At 38.5% G+C, this 14,535-nt stretch overlaps 1 protein-coding gene across 3 annotated transcripts in view; it reads left to right on the top strand.

Moving 5' to 3' along the window:
* Positions 1-14,535, top strand: part of LOC124605502 (mucin-17-like) — a 208,214-nt gene that overhangs the window by 146,862 nt on the left and 46,817 nt on the right. For all 3 annotated transcript variants that reach the window (XM_047137232.1, XM_047137234.1, XM_047137231.1), the window contains one exon: positions 8,963-9,064. In XM_047137232.1, coding sequence (XP_046993188.1) covers positions 8,963-9,064 — 102 coding nt within the window. The remainder of the gene's footprint in view (positions 1-8,962; positions 9,065-14,535) is intronic.

The following is a 14,535-nucleotide window of genomic DNA, read 5'->3' as shown; positions in this document are numbered from 1 at the left end:
GCTTCAGTATAAGAGCTAGGGGTTCCAGCTATGTACACATAATTTCCACTGCTCATCCATTCTGGTTTTTTCTTCTCACGTTTGTTTCTTTGTTTCTCGCTTAAACCTTTACTTCCTCTGGAACTTGATGTTGTGTCTAAATCTTCTTCCTCCTCACTTAATCCTTTTGGCCTTTTGTTATGACTGACATTTTCTGATTCCTTTTCCTCATCAGAAGTCTCATTAGGTTCACTTTGTCTAATGGTTTCATCCTGAGCAGCTTCAAATTCAGTAATGTTGGTCTGCAGATTGCATACAACTTTAGCCTTAAGTTTCACATCATGACTTAGCACAACCTTCCCCTGAGATGGTATCCAGGCCTTGAAGCCATCTCTGTCATTCACATATCCAACCAGATGTCCATGTTACAGCCTTGTCATCAAACTTTGTGCGAAAATTCTTGTTTACATGCACATAACAGTCCGTTCCAAAGATTGTCAGATGATTCAGGTTGCCAACTGGTCATCCATACCACAGTTCATATGGAGGTTTGTTTTCAATAGAAGACGTCCCAGTGTGATTCAAAAGGTATGTAGCAGTACTGCATGCTTCTGCCCATAGTTCTTTTGGCAGTTTATTAGGATTCAACATCGAACATGCACATTCCATAGTTCAGTTTTCTCTTTCGGCAACACCATTTTGCTGTGGTGTGTAAGGTGGGGGTGATGCAGTGTTCAATGCCTCTGTTTGCCTGCAATTCTGAGACCTTCTTGTTGTCAAATTCTTTTCCTCCATCACACCTGGACTGTTTAACAATATGACCATCCATCTTCACTTCATTCAAGAACTGTTCCAAGACAGTGCTGACTTCATTCTTCTGCCTAAGGAAGAAAATTTTTTGAAATTTGCTAAAGTCTTCTTTAAAACATACATAGTAATGAGCTTTTCCAAGAGATACTATAGTCTTGGGTCAATTTACATCAGCATGGATTTGTTCACCAGTAACCATTGGTCGATTCATTTGAGTCCTGAATGGCAATCTATGCATTTTACCCTCTGCACATCCATCACAAAATTCTTCTTTGCACCCTTCCAAATTGCTGTTCATCTGCTTCAAAACACTTTTACATGTTGTTTGTGTTGGTGGCCAAATCTCTCATGATAAATTTGCAGCATATGTGACGATGTCACCAAGATCACTTCAACTGGTTGGAATTGTTTGGATACATGTATGTCAAGAACATAGAGACCATGATTGACATGACCAGTTATCATTGTTTCACCAGTCACTTTGTCTTCAATGTGGACACTTTTGTCATCAAGTTTTGTGCAGAAACCTTTTCATGCAGCTGCTTTTACAGAGAACAAGTGAGCACTTGCTTCAAGAACATAAAGCACTTCTCTCAGTTCAGCATTCTTTGTGGAATTATTAAACTGAATCTGAATTTTTACAGTTCCCTGTCCATGAGCCAACATGCTTACACCTCTTTTCCCAATTGAAATCTTTTCAGAAACAGCAAATTTTGTATAAGACACAAAATATTGTTTATTTTCAGTGAGGTGATGTGTGGCACCACTATCGCAACACCAACTGTCGACTTCAAATCCGTTATTGACCAAGGAGGGGGAAAAAAAAAACCATGTGCCAAAAATGCAAAATTCTGTTCAGACTGATTGATGCAAATGTTTTAATCTGACTTTTTCGCTGATCACTCTGCTGCCCAATGCCCTACCTGCCCACATTTATGACATGGAAATTTTCGTTTTGCACGTTCCACATTCTTTTTCAATTTTTCACTATCATCACATTTATTTCACTGAATTTTCTTCTTAGGACTACTGTGTACAACAAACGCAGCTGATTCAACCATACTTTCATCACAAAATTCAATGGTGCACAATTTTTCAATCAGAAGATTCGCACTTTGATTTTCAGACAGAATTGTGTTCTACAAGTCTTTAAAGTTCTATGACAACTTTGCCTAGTGTGGATAAAATTTGGCCATGTAAGATTCTTTCAGCCAAAACATTTTCTTCATGCTTCTGCAGTTCATCATTCAAGTCCACGAAAAGTTTCTGCAATTTCGCGACGTGAGTGCTAATATCCTCTTTGTCGTCACGTTGAACACGAAAAAATGGCTCTGTCAACATGTTCAGTCATTACATACTGCTACGCTTGAACTGCACACATAATTTGTCCCAAATTTACTTGCATGAGTGCATGTTGAAATGAGTTTGAATTATATTTCATCATGTGCATAGCTTCCAGTTTTTTCATTTAGAAACAGCATATAACCCCTGATTCTATTTCAAATTTTGTCTAGTTCAGATTGGGTAATTGTGTTCTTACTTGATATAGAACACAGTAGAATGGTTATCTGTCTGAGTCACATTATTTTTAATAAGACACATGGCATGTTTCGAAGTGTGTTGTTGATTTATATATATTTCTGTTATTTTGTAAAGCAAGTGGTGCTGATATCTGTGTACTCATTTCTACTGAGGAATAAAAGTAACAGGGTGATTCATGGCTGGAAACTGGAAAATAAGTTCAGCATTTAAGTTATATTAGGTTTGTGTTATATTTGGTTCCTATGCTGTGATCCACTGACAGTATGTAGTTCTTTTTGCTCCACTGGTAGCCTTAATACATAGGTGAAATTAGTTTGGTTTTGAAAAATATTCTGTAATAATATCATTCTATGTTGTTTTTTATTCCTACTGAGTGTGCCTGACTTAATTATAGGGAAGCAGATAAAGTTTTTAAAAGCTTTTTAGTATTTTTTGCTCAACCAGAAGGGCTTCCTCCACTTTGAAGTATGCTGGAAGGAAGACACTTATTTAATACTTGATAAGCTGTCTGGCTGAACTTGACCACATCTCATTTACACTTTTGTATGTGGGATCTCCAAAAAGATGGTATTTGCAAACATCATACTTCCTTAATTATTGTCTGATTATCAGTGTTTTAATCAATGTTCAATTAAAAGGGTAATGTGAGACCTAAATCTTGTAAAAAGTACCAATCAGATATAGTCCTTGCACACACTGGTTTGCAACTTAAGTGAAATGCAACATAAACATCAATGAGCTGCTAGACATCTCACTTAAAATTGTTGGGACAAACACAACAATTTAGCTATTGAAAAGACTTCAGTTTTGTCTTGAAAATATTCTCCTTAGATATTCTATAAGAGTCTGACATTTGTTATACTATATCAGACCATTGCTATAAAAGCTTCAGTCTATAATTTTTAATTGATTTCCTTTTTGCAAGCAGTTACATTTGGGATTGTAATTGTTTACATCACAGCTGCACATTATAGTTCCTTTTCTTGATGCACAAAAAGTAAACAATTTAGGTACATAGGCATAAAGAATATATTGTTAAGTACTTATGCTGCACATAAACTTCATGCCCATTCCATGCATAAACCTTGTCACCATCTTCTGTACTTGCAACATGCTATTTAGATATTGTCTGTTGAAAATCCCCACAATTATGTACCATTATTAAGATAAACTGTCTTGGTGATAGTCACAAGTGAATGTAAATAATTTAGATTTACTGAAATTCACTTTGAGGCCATGATGAATGAACTATTTTGTTATATCTATTACACTAATTGTAGCAATGATTACCATTTCCCTATAACCTCATCCATAGAATAAAACTGAGGTGTTATATGTGTATCTTACCTTATGGGTGTTGGAGTAGTTGTGTCATGCCATTATGAAGAGAACCAGAAACTATACCTGTTGTATATCTTTTATTGCTGATGTTTTTCTGGATTGGCAATTCACAGTCTTATTATCTATTTTCTATCCCGCCAGCTCTTGTGCAGATTGGATGTAAAACAGTAGAAATGGAGTGAATATTGTGCGAAGACTGGTCTAGTGACTGCATTGCCTAATCAGCAGTGCTTCAGTCTATGTAGGTGTTGGTTTGTCTGAAGACAGAGTAAGCTGCTGTGTTATGTGACTTAGGCATCTGGTGACAATGGTAGGCCCAAACCACTGTGCCACCCATTTAAAGCTGAAAGGCCAGCCTGACTCATTCCACAGTAACTTTGGAGGTTTTGCCATTAACCGATATCGTCATCATGTGGGTATTGCATTATAATACCAGATACAGATCCATGTAAGGTGTAATGCTTACTGAGTCTGTATGTAGCTTGATGTGAGAGCACAAAATGAGATCTTTGTGAAGGAAAATGGAGGGGTTCATGTGGCAAGATGCTGTGGATGGAAAGAAACTAGGTCTTGATTTGTTGTAATAAGAAGGGAGTATCTTTAGGTGGATAGTCCCACTGTTGGCTGAAGAACTATACAGGGAGCCTGATGGTCTCACCATACTAGCATTGGCAGATTCTGTAGATGCAGTCCTGTATTTGGGGTGTTGGCAAACACCTGTAACTCTGCAGCATTGTCTTGCACCCTAGCCAGTTGCATGAGGCCAATGCCTGCGGAAACCACATTTATTCCAGAGAAATAATCAACTACAACAAATTACAACATTATCTGCACCACATAAATGTCAAATATCAGTTGTAAACTGACTGATAAATTCCAAATGATGGGACTCTCTTGGTGAGAATGAGTTGCGTGGGGTGTTCAAAACAAAATGAGCCAGCATGTGATCAGCAACCACTGTGAAGTGCCATGCTTCCACATTCAGTGTGAAATACTTAGTGGCTTTGTCTATATATTGTATTGATCCAAAAACTAACTGCACTTTTTATCCAAATTTCAGCCTCAAAAATTAGAGTGCAGCTCATATCCGATGCCTTGTCTTTTTACAAACAATTGCTGTGCAATAATGAAGCTCATTTTCAACAATACAATTGGTGTCTGTAGCCAAAGCTGGCAACATGACATTTTATTACGCAACAGTGCAACCTTTTACTGATGTAATACTGGCATTAACTTTGTGTAGGTCTAACAGTATTGTTTCATTAGATACAGATAAGAAAGCCTTATTTATGATGATGTGAATGACCATTTAGACTGAAAAGCATCCAGGCTAAGGAATTTGGCATAGTTACAATGCAAGCTTCAGACCTACAATTGTCCATTATGTGCCGTCACCACAACCAACTGAGAGACCAGAAGAAAGTATATACTGAGCAAATCTAATGTACAACTTTGGGTTGCTTCAAAAGAAAAGTGGAAGAAGATAGTTTCAATGAAAAAAAAATCATTCACGGGACTGAAATGTGGCAAGTATCTGGAAATATTGGACACCTATCACGTGAGAAATGATCCAACTGAAGGCCTTGGAAATCAAAAAAGTCTTTTACATGCCACAATGAGAATTTCATGTGAGCATTGGGTGGTGTCATCAGTTTATGCAGAGAAATGGCCTAGCTCTCCAGTGAAGTACTACACTAGCACAGAGAGCACCAGCAGGTTTCAAGAAGAAGCCGATCAACTTCTAGTGTTATGTCATCCAGTTGAAAAAGGCTCACACGTACTCCTTTCATCAGAGTAGCATTGCTGACAAAACCCTAGTGTTTCTTGGCATATCAAGCAATACGACAGTAAACATGAAAGTGGCAAAAAGTGCCCTTGTTAAGAGGATCCTGGAATGAAAAAAAAAAAAGGAATAACTGTGATGTTAGCTGTTACAGCTGATGGGGGAAGGCTACCACCTTGTATCATTCTGAAGAGAAAAACCACACCCAAAGAAAACTTCCTGTAGGCTTTGTGATTCACTGCCAAGAAAAGGGCTGGATGACAACGCAACTGATAGGTGACTGGTTGTCTACTGTTTGGAATTGCAGACCTGGGGCACAGCTTACTTAGACACCCATGCTAGTTCTGGATGGTTTTAAGGGACTTCTAATTGCTGAAATAAAAGATAAATTTTCTGCTCAAAAGGCAGATCCTGTCGTAATACCTGGAGGAATGACTTCAAAACTACAGATACTAGATGTTGATATTTTAAACATTTTGTGGCTGTGAGCCAGCAACCATGCATGAAATTATATAAAATGTAATAGTCAGCCATCCGTTTGCAAACGATTTTTTTAAAAAGCACATTAACCAGGTTTCGATAGCTCTAAGACTATCTTCACCAGAATGGTAAAAGTTCCTGAGAAAAATATATAAGGTATAGATAGTATACATAAAATAAAGACATATGTCAAAATTCTCAATCAACACCAGAAAACTGTACTTTGTACTAACATGAAAACACATAACAACTTTAAAATTCCAGCAACAGTGCTCTTGTCAAATGACATGTTTGTATTCCATGAGACAAAATAAAAATCCTAATAATGATTATGATTTTTATTTTGACTTGTGGAACACAAACATATCATAATGATTGTGATTTTTATTTTGACTCATGGAACACAAACATATTATTTGACGAGAGCTCTGTTGTTGAAATTTTAAACTTGTTATGTGATTTCATGTGAGTGCAGTTTTCTGGTTTTGGTTGAGAATTTTCACATCTGTATCTATTTTATGCATATTATCTGCACCTCATATGTATATTTCTGGGCAACTTTTACCATTATGATGAAGATAGTCTTAGAACTATTGAAACCTGGTTAATGTGTTTTTTTAAAAAATCGTGTGCAACCAGTTGACTGATGATTACATTTTACCTAAGACTGGGTCTTAAAATCTTTTACTTTATCTTTTCCCCCCTGGATGTGGAAGGATCTGCCATTAGGATTTCTCCTAACTTTATTTAAGGTACGCCTGATCATCTAAAATGTCATGTTTTTCATTGAGAATAATATTACTTGCATGATCTTCATGGATGCTCCTTGCCTGTACTTTATCACCCTACAAAATAATAAAAATCTGTTGAGGATGCAGAAAAATGGCCTCCCTCAGGGAGGTTTGTAGTCCCTGATGCTGTATAACATCTACACAAATGACCAATCAATTAGCTCTGGAGCTAAAGCATTTATTTATGCTGAAGAGACAATAATTGCTTCCCAAAGTAAAGCCTGTGAGGAGGTGTAGATAAAGCAGTCAAGGGCTCTCAAAGATCTGCCCAAATATTATGATGATAACCATCTGAAGCCAAATCCTGTTAAGACACAAGTTTGTGCATTTCACCTAAGAAATAGGAAAGCCAAAAGAAGACTGAACATAACTTGGAGAGGAGAACAACTAGTCCATTGTGACACTCCTAATACCTTGGAGTAAAGATGGGCCAATCCCCTACATTCGTATCCCACCTGTTACCTATGCAAATTTGCCCATGGTAGCTGCTCCACCTTTGAAACTGGCAGAAAAACAGATATAGAAAATAGGCTGTTGTCAATAATACAGTTTACATCAGATTTGCAATTCACACACTTTAATTTCATTTGGACACTGAATGGCCAGTTTGAGTTTCATTTATTATAATTATGGTACAGATAATTGGATAGCCACATACTGCACTGATTTCCTGCAATATTGCTCAAGAGCAGTAACTTAACACTGATGCAGTTAAGCACAATTTTTAATGTTCAGCAAGAAAGTTCAAAGAAGGGCAGTGTGTTTTGTATTATTGAGAAATAGGGGAGTGAGTGTCACAAATATGATAAAGGGTTTGGAGTGGACATAATTAAAACAAACGCATTTCTCATTGTAGGAGATCTTTTCACGAAATTTCAATCACCAACTTTCTCCTCCAAACGGCAAAATATTTTGTTGATGCCAAGCTACATAGGGAGAAACAATCATCATAATGAAATAAGGGAAGTAAGAGCTCTCATGGAAAAGTATAGGTGTTCTTTTTTCTGCATGCCAGTCAAGAGTGGAATAATAAAGAATTATTGTGAAGGTGGAAGGAATCCATCTACTCTGTTACACTTTCAAAGCTCACTGTGAAGAAATAAAACTCAAAGTATGTGTAAGGAACAACAGCATCCATAAACTTACAGAGACTCCTGGGGCACTCTGCCAAAAACGCTTTGAACATATGCCCTGGCTCTATGTTTCTCCGCAGCAGAATGTCCTGCATCAGTCTGGCAAAATCCTGTACATGCAAACAGCTCTGAAAGTGACTGGACACATTGTGACTGGCTGTCTATGACCAATTCCTGTCAGTGAACTGTACCAAATTACATGCATAGTACTACCAAATATCCACAGGAAAGCAGCTTCAGAAGTGGAGAAGAAGAAGCGGGAAACTGATCACAGAATCCTTTGTTTGAACATGGGCACTGAAACCAAGACTGAGATCAAGAAAGAATATCACACTGACAACTACAGCAATTCCTTCATCTCCTGGAACTCATTGAATGCATTTTGGATGTGATTTGTTTGCTTGAGTCATACCAAATGAATGTCAAAGAGGAACCAGCTGCAAGCTCACACCTGCTTTATGTGTCATGGAAGGTGCTGAATGGAGTGAGATGTGGGATGTCATGATGCAAAGTCAACCACAGGAAATGGGGCTTGAGCAATGATGATGAAATTTACCAGTGTGGTGATGTACAGGACTAACGGCTTTTGCTAGTCTGCAAGGACCTGCCAGATACTGCACTATCAGTGACCTTGCTGCAGCTAACAAAACAGCAGTGAGCACTGCCAAATACTGGGCTCTCCACAGAACAGCTCTTGCTGTTTGTTTGTTTTTCTTTACCTTCCTGTCTGTATTTTATTAATTCTTATTGTACATATTAAACTCTGTATTTTTACTCCTATTACTTTCTGTCTATATTTTATTGAATTTTGCCTGTAATTGATTCTTTGTATTATGTAATTAATCTCTGTGTGCATGTTATTAGTACCCTGCTAATACTGCATAAAATAAATATATAAACAAACTATATTATTTTCCCACTCTGTTTTAGACTCCTGCTATTTCTCACTCTACAGACATTTGTGCTGTTTCTGATTTTTGGCTGATGCTTTCAAATATTTTTGTTTGTTGTATACATTAAAATTTAGTAGCATTAAATGTTTGTTGAATTATTCATAAAAGAAAATGAAAGGCTGCTGAATACCATTTTTATCATCTGGTTAGGAATTACTTAATGGCGGGAGACACAGAACAAGAGCGACAACAACTACAACTCCTGCTGTGCCAAGAGGGCTTGGTATTCTCTTAGCACGTCCTGGATCACAGGTGATTATATGAGATACAACTCAGATTTAGATCCCATATATATTTTTGTGACCATAGCTGATAACTTGTTAATTCCAGGTACATTAAAATATATTTGCAGCTATTATAGTGAGTCTTATTAAGTTTTCTGCATTTATCTGTCTTGTCAACAAAATGCATTTAGACAAAGAATATTTAAAATTGGCAAAATTTGTCAGATTATTATGCCATGGTCTTCTATGATCTGTTAGATAACCCAACATTTCATGCCTATATGTGAAGGGCATCTTCAGGAAGGTTACAGCATTATAGCCCAGAGAATTTTAATTTTAACTTCTCCATTTGTGAAATTTGCATTTCAGAAAATTGCCAAATTGTCAACAATGAACATTCCTTAATATCGGATCAAAAGAAATTAGTTCAAGTCTTCATACCCCATATTTCTAGTAATGATTCTTTGATTTGATCTGTTGATGGGAAAGAAGTTTGCATTCTTTCTTCCTACATGGCATAGGAATATCATATTCTAGGTTTAAGATAACATGTTCTCCCTTCCTTACACTTCTGTGTACCATTCTATGTCTTTACCTTCCTGATGTCCCTAGATCTGTTATTCTGAAAGATCATGGTATATTGTTTGTTTATGTGTGTTTCTGTCACCTTCAAGATTTCCATTCTGCTGGGTTTGTACATCATTTCTGTCTTGTTCTTGGTGTGAATTTTACGAATTGTAGATTGTGTAAAACAGTTTCTTGTTATTTATTTTTTTGGCTGGTATTCATTTTCTATTTATCTCTGCACTTTTTTAAAGGTACCCCCTTTGTTGTTTTCTTTGTTCTTCACTGAAGGTTCTTTATATTTGCTTTTTATTACTATTTCTCAAAAATAATGGAAGTGTTTTATTTTTATTCTGAAATTTTCTTTATTTTGTATTTGTTCATTCTGTATGGTCAGCTCTTCTAAATGTTTTTGATTTTCATTGAGCCTTTTTTTGGTCCAATTAACAACTGGAAAAATTGGTTTGGCTAATCTGTTGTTACATTCTTTGTGATTCTAGTTTTATCGGCATTAGACCGTGATATAAGACACATTTCATCTCCTAATGCTGGAAATTTATTCTGGGGCTATAAAGATTTTGCTAAGTTGTTTTTTGAAATCGGAAAAGCTGAAAGTGTCTCCAGCATTAAGAGATGAAACAATGGGTGTACAAACATCCTTTAGACCATAGCCTAATGCTCATAAACCTAAAATTAACAAGAACATAAATTCCAGCTGTGAAAGCCTACATTGTATATAAGATGGTAGGGAGCTAGGTTAGTGAGTGGTAAGAGTCTGGAACAAATAAATTGATACAATTCCAATTAATTTATTTAACAGTAAAATCAAACATAAGAAATAACAAGAAGTTTTTTAATTAACTCAAATTTTCCCCAAGGCAAGCAACATTTCCTCAGTAAAAAACTGACATTGTGTACCTTTTGCAGAGGAGGGAGCCCATTATACTACTAGTAGTCAAACAGCAGTGTATTACTATCTGAGTCCAGCAAGGCAAAATGGATTCATGATTCAAAGTAACACAAACGAAAGGTAAACCAGACCTAGAAACTGCTTTCACTTCACAAAAAGCCTTAAGCAGGCCCTGTAAGATCTTACTGTGAGCTGCCACTTCATTGTGCCAGCTCTGCTTCACTCTGTCCCACATTAGTGGACAGTCTCACACCAAGTGGTCTCACACCCAGGGGGCTCACTACTCTTTGATGGGTTCGTGTTTGGCTACCACGGGGCCCCAGCCATTACAGCATCTTTTCCCTTCTGTACTGCATGCCTATCCTATTGCTGTTCCTTTTCCCCTGCCATGGGGAATGTGTGGGATGTTTTTGGAAATGTGTTCTGCATATTTAGTAGCTGATATCAGAACAGTCTGTCCACTGTCTTCATACTTTTTTTCTTTCTTCATTCCCCTTCTCCTATCCTTCCTCTGCTTTGGCCTTTGAGGTTCCTCTTTTTCTTCTTCCTCACTGTGTGCTCCTGAAGGCCAGTCCATGCATCTGATGTGTAACAGGTGATTGGGTAATGCATAATTCCCAACCCGAAATCGACAGGTAGGGTTCGCATGTACTCCCTGGTACAGGCCAGGCCCAGGGAGAGATGATTGCCTGAGCTGCTATCTTCCCAAATTGCCGATTGGTCCCTCTGTCAAGTGTTCAGGAGGTGTGACCTGAGGTGTGAACAATTACCTAAGGCGTGTTCGCCCCATTCAGAGGGGGTCCACAGTTGGAAGGAGTGTACCATTGGAGATGCTGGCAATAGTGGGGGATTTTCTCACAGTGAACCAGTCATCTTCTTCTCAGTCAGTGTCTACCAAACATAAACAGATTGAGGCTGACGATTTCAAAGACCCTCCCAGCTGTACAATGGTTCCTCGTGGTTTCATGTACTGACGACAGTCAGTCCTTTGCTATGTTTAATCCATTTATTATTTAGAAAAGTGTTGATGTAATTGCTGGCCCTGTGAAATCCTGCTTTCATTTACAAAATGGCACTTAGCTACTTCTGATTCTCAAGCACAACTACTATTTGAAGCTTTGCTCCTCCATGGCTATCTTGTTCATGTTGAGGTTTATCGAACACTGAATTCTTCCAATGGTGCTATTTACACTATGCTGCTCAGTGGTCTGGCTGAGGCAGAAATCCAAACATGCATCTCTGATCAGAGTGCATTGCAGTCCATTATGTGATAAAAAAGGTAGATGCATCCTTAGTCCCACACACACTCTTGTTCTCAATTTTGATAGAGTGGTGCTTTCATCAATGTTATCACAGTTGACAGTACATTCCAAACCTGATGCGCTGCAACCAGTGTCGTTGTTACAACCACACTCAAATGTCCTGTTGAAACCCGGCCAAATGCGTAACCTGTGATAGGGTTGCTCACGACTGCAATTGTCCACCTCCTCCCCACTGTATCAACCGCAATGACAACCATGCCTCCTCCTTCCAAGATTGTCCCATGTATCTTGATAAGCAGACTGTCCGGAGATCTGGGTGAAGGCAAAAGTGCCTTACCCTGTTGCTCGGAAGTTGTTGGCTAGTCGGAAACCCTGCATCCTATCATCCAGCACTTAAAGTACTGTACTTGCTACATCTCACTCCACGAATGACGTGGCCATGCAGACACGCAACCTCAAATTCAGCACTGCAATTAAGAAATCATCCATTGTCATTGTAGCAGACCCGTCTCCTCCTCCAGCTGTGCAACAAGCCACCAAACTTTTGCCTCACTGGGGAAGTCACCTGCTATACAATTGGCAGGCCAGATAGGACAGAAGGAATACTGCTACAGACTTCCTGTGTCCTTCCAGCCATCAAACGTCTGAGTCTTCCTCTACCAACCAGAAAGGCTCCAAGAAGTTAAACAAAGGCAATTGGTCTTCTCCTTTGCCAACTCGGAGACCCTCTTCGATGATGTTGCCCGGGCGACCTACGTGTTGCTGGTGCACATCACCAACCATTTTTCTGCCCTGGACTCTACAAATCCACAAAGGGAGAATGCCAATGCCTCTTCAGATCTCATGGAGCAGGATCCTCAAGCCTCTGCACTCCGTTGCAGTGAGTCTTCGAAGGCTGGCACTCAGCAACTGCCGAGGTGACTCCCCTTCATTTTTTCCCTCCTCCTCTTTCCTCATTATGACTCTCCTCTAGTGGGATGTCCATGGCCTTCGATCCAACTAAGAGGACTTACAGCAACTCTTAGAATAGGAGGGTCCATTTGTTCTCTGCTCCAGGAAACAAAAAATTGCTTTCTCATGACCGCTTTCAGCTCTCGCATTTTTTCCCAGAGCACTTTGACCTTCTCCTGAGGATGGCATTCTATGACGTGGGGGACTCATGCTGCTCATGTGGGATAAGGTTCTTAGTCAACCTGTCTCCCTGACTACCGAGCTTCAAGCTGTTGCAGTCCACCTTATACATCACTCCGTCACTTGCTGTCACCAGGGCCAACTTCCATCAGCTTATTGGGCCACTGCCTCACCCCTTTCTGCTGCTCAGTGACTTTAAGTAGACATTGTATGTCCTACGCTGCCAATGTTAAATTATCGAATTTTGTGACCCATTATGTTGGAAACTTTTTAAGATACTGACTTACAATTTTCCATAATTATTGAATGCACCTTTCTAGATACACTGAACTAGAATTAATACTAAAATTGTATTGTGGGGCATGTAATCTTCTTTTTCAAACACTAAATTTTTTGACAGAATTTTGCAAATAAATGAACATAAAAACAGAACAACTCAGGAAATTTTAATTATTCTAGTTCCATATGTGTTGAATCTCACACTTGGCAAGCTGTGAAAATTTCATGTATCTACCATCAGCACTTTTTTAGAAAATGGGTCATTTATTGCAAAAAATGTAGTTAAGAGATACTGAGGTTTAAAACTTTTTATATTACAAATTCTTATACTGACTTCCATTTCTGCATCTTTTATGCACTAGAATTGTCCTGGCCCATAGTCTGTGTCTTCTTCAGTGTCACAACAGCCCAGTGCTTGCCTCCTCCTTTTCTTTCTTGCTCCTTTTATCGTTTTCAGAGCAGCTAACTCTGCTTCACGTACACAAAGCTCATCCAGTTCCTGTAGTCCTTTAGCTGTGTTCTGTCCAAATCTTACCCCTAACTTCTCCAGAACCTTAAGTATTTCATAGTTCCCACCATTAAAATTTATTACAGCATCAGACTCTGCTCACTTTACAGTCATTAGGCCAACAAATACATTTTTAGGCATACAGCACCACACAACATTACTGAAGGACTCAATCACGTTCAGGGTCTTCCCATGTAAACACTTCTTTAGTAGCTGAGGATTTGCCAAATCTCTGTAAATAGGTTTGATTGCCTCCATTAATGCCAAAGGAAGAGAATGTTTACATGTAAATCCATGCATGGTGCCAGAAAATTCAGCTTGCCTATATTTACACCAAGTGTTTGGTGGAGGTGGACACAAAGCATGACACGCCTTTTCATCAGTTGATATTCGATGAAAGAAAGTGCTCCACACAGCTCTTTTCATTGTCTCTAAATTGTCACAGTTACCTCTACTGGCCTTCCCATAATACTCCTGTAATTCATCAATTACCCTTGTCCAGTAGTCTTCCAGCAAATTTTATTGTCTTGCCATCAGACAGTTTTGTGTTACCCAGCTTGGTTTTTAGGCTATGCAGATGTGTTCGCATCCTTTTCTTGACATATCCTACATGCTCGAGTTTTTGTACAGGAACTGGCTTACTGTTTTGTACTACAATGAAAGCCTTGATGTCTCCATCACATAAGTAATTCACATCTCTGACACCTCTCTCCCTCTGCGAACACTGGAAAATGTTAACTGCTCCTTTTAGCTCCAGTCTTCCACTTGTGGCATCATAATTTTTTATACACTGCTGCTTATGAAGTAATCTATTCTTCTGGTTCACTGTACAACCTTGGCAGTAC

Source organism: Schistocerca americana, chromosome 3 (assembly GCF_021461395.2).
Source record: "Schistocerca americana isolate TAMUIC-IGC-003095 chromosome 3, iqSchAmer2.1, whole genome shotgun sequence".
NCBI classification, from domain to species: domain Eukaryota; kingdom Metazoa; phylum Arthropoda; class Insecta; order Orthoptera; family Acrididae; genus Schistocerca; species Schistocerca americana.
The sequence above is the reverse complement of the archived record's forward strand: the minus strand, read 5'-3'. Positions and strand labels throughout refer to the sequence as shown.